Source organism: Montipora capricornis, chromosome 6 (genome assembly GCF_036669925.1).
Source record: "Montipora capricornis isolate CH-2021 chromosome 6, ASM3666992v2, whole genome shotgun sequence".
Taxonomy (NCBI): Eukaryota; Metazoa; Cnidaria; class Anthozoa; order Scleractinia; family Acroporidae; genus Montipora; species Montipora capricornis.
Window position 1 is genome coordinate 22,711,014 of NC_090888.1, and position 2,013 is coordinate 22,713,026.

The following is a 2,013-nucleotide window of genomic DNA, read 5'->3' on the forward strand; positions in this document are numbered from 1 at the left end:
AATTTATTTTCAAACTGGTTGTTGTTATTTTCTAACGACCATCTTGATCAGCGTTTTCTTGTCGTGGAATATTTCAGAATAATTCGTCCAAAGAATGAAGAAATTTTCAGTTTCTGTGTCATCACAAATACTGGCAGTTTTTTCCAGTTTTTTAAAACAAATAGGCTGCTCATTCGGGGCGTTGCTTTTGATACTTCTGTGTGCACCCCCCAGCAAATTGTAGTTATTATATATGAGATTGCGTTCTCCCAGAAGTGCCAAGTTTACTTAACAACTGATACAAAGCAAAATAAATTAAGTCAGAAATACTATTTAATGCCACCACCATGTTTTCTTTGTTTTACAGCACTTCTTTTCTCAGAAAATCTACACACAAAAACTGCTGGACTAATCGGCAGTTAACTAAACAGCAGACCATATTTCGCTTTAAAGGCGAAGAGGCCATTCTTCTCACTGCACTAAGATGTATCCAAAGGCTTTGATGTGTTTGTCTCCATTATCTGGTGAGTGGGTTGCCTCGTTTCCACATGTGTTAGAGTCATCATGGACTCCTCCTGTACCAAACCCAATTCTGGAGTCACAGCTGTTGCAATCATTTTCCTGATTAGCAACGATACCGATTCTAGCTTTAGCCCAGCCAGAATTAGTGCCCACAGCATTGAAGCCTTGCGTATTACAGTGTGGCTGTAAGGAGCCCTCTGGACCAAGCAGCGACTTCCATTTTTCACGGTTCAGTGAGGTGGCGCGGTGCTTTCCGTCAGCGATCAGTGAGTACAGAGAGTCGGCCTGTTTGTTGATGACAATGTACTTGATCTGTTGGCCGTACTTCATACCGAGACAGATCTTGGAGAAGGGTGTCTCCCAGTAGGTCGGTAACTTAGTCTCTTGTGAGTCAAACCCAGTCTCTCCTCCAGGAAGGTTGAACTCTTTGTTGTTTTCCCAGAAGTAGGCGTCGTAGTGAAAGGTTCGCTGCAAAGACAAAAGACAAGTTTTCAAAACTTTGACAAGCAACTGAACAACGACAACTATGCGACATCCACCTTTTTTCCTTAACAAACTAAACGTCCTTTAATTACGTCAAATATCAATGGGTAGTTGTATAAAGTAAAAAAAGAAAAACAGCAGTAGACTAGCAACCTTTGTGGCATGATTATGGTGCTGCAGCAAGAATCCCCGTACACGAAGGGGTTTCTCTCCACTAACTAAAGTAATAATCTCGAGTACAGGGGGGAGGGGTGGGGAAATTACTGTGTGGGGGGATGGTGAGGTGAGGGTAAATCATAACCAAAAATTAATCTGTTAAATGAGGAAGAGAAATTCACAAATGTCAATGGGTGCAATATAAGAGACCAAATAAAACTGGATCTTTGCTTCATCTTTGTCATACCTTGTTACCATTAATTTTCATGAGCAGTGTCCATCCTCCACCACCGCATTCTCCAACGTCGCTTTTCATGTGACAATACACAGGGATTTTTCCAATGTCAGTCGGCAGCATGTAGGCTTTATTTTGTCGCAAACTGAAGAATCAAAAAATATATTTCAGGCTTTATCATACAACGCTACTGTGTATCATTGCTTATCAATTCCAAGTCAGTGAACTGAGCTTTCCTTGGAGAGGTTAATTTTAAGGAATGCAAATCGTTATTTTTGAACCATTCATGATCTGATCCCAACTTTAATCCCATTCATTGGAAAAAGGACAAAACACTGCGCCCATGACAAAAATCGATCAGTGGTTTCTAGCCAAATCGATCAGTGGTTTCTGGCCGGGACATTATATTAGAGAAGCTTCTCAGTGCCTTCCCACTTCATAAGTGTCTTAGGTCTTAATAGAACTGATGGTGAAAATAAAATGTCAAGAAGATTTAAACTGTTAACCTACCCTTTGTCATACAGTTCCTTGCAAGAAGAGGCTGTAACTGAAGAAAATACAACTCATATAGAGCAGTCGTTACAAAAAAGGAACAAAGAAACGATAGACTGAAGAGCCAATGAGATGTTTTACTCCAA

The 2,013-nt window shown here is 40.4% G+C and overlaps 1 protein-coding gene across 3 annotated transcripts in view; it reads right to left on the reverse strand.

Annotated features, from left to right (window-relative positions):
• Positions 1-294: 294 nt before the first annotated feature.
• The window catches only part of LOC138051779 (uncharacterized skeletal organic matrix protein 5-like), a 32,288-nt gene continuing 30,569 nt past the window's right edge, over positions 295-2,013 (reverse strand). For 2 of the 3 annotated variants that reach the window (XM_068898034.1, XM_068898036.1), the window contains exons 3-5: positions 1,886-1,922; positions 1,388-1,520; positions 295-969 (exon numbers count right to left, since the gene is read on the reverse strand). In XM_068898034.1, coding sequence (XP_068754135.1) covers positions 451-969; positions 1,388-1,520; positions 1,886-1,922 — 689 coding nt within the window. In that variant the 3' untranslated portion in view covers positions 295-450. The remainder of the gene's footprint in view (positions 970-1,387; positions 1,521-1,885; positions 1,923-2,013) is intronic. The other variant, XM_068898035.1, reaches the window with a different exon arrangement.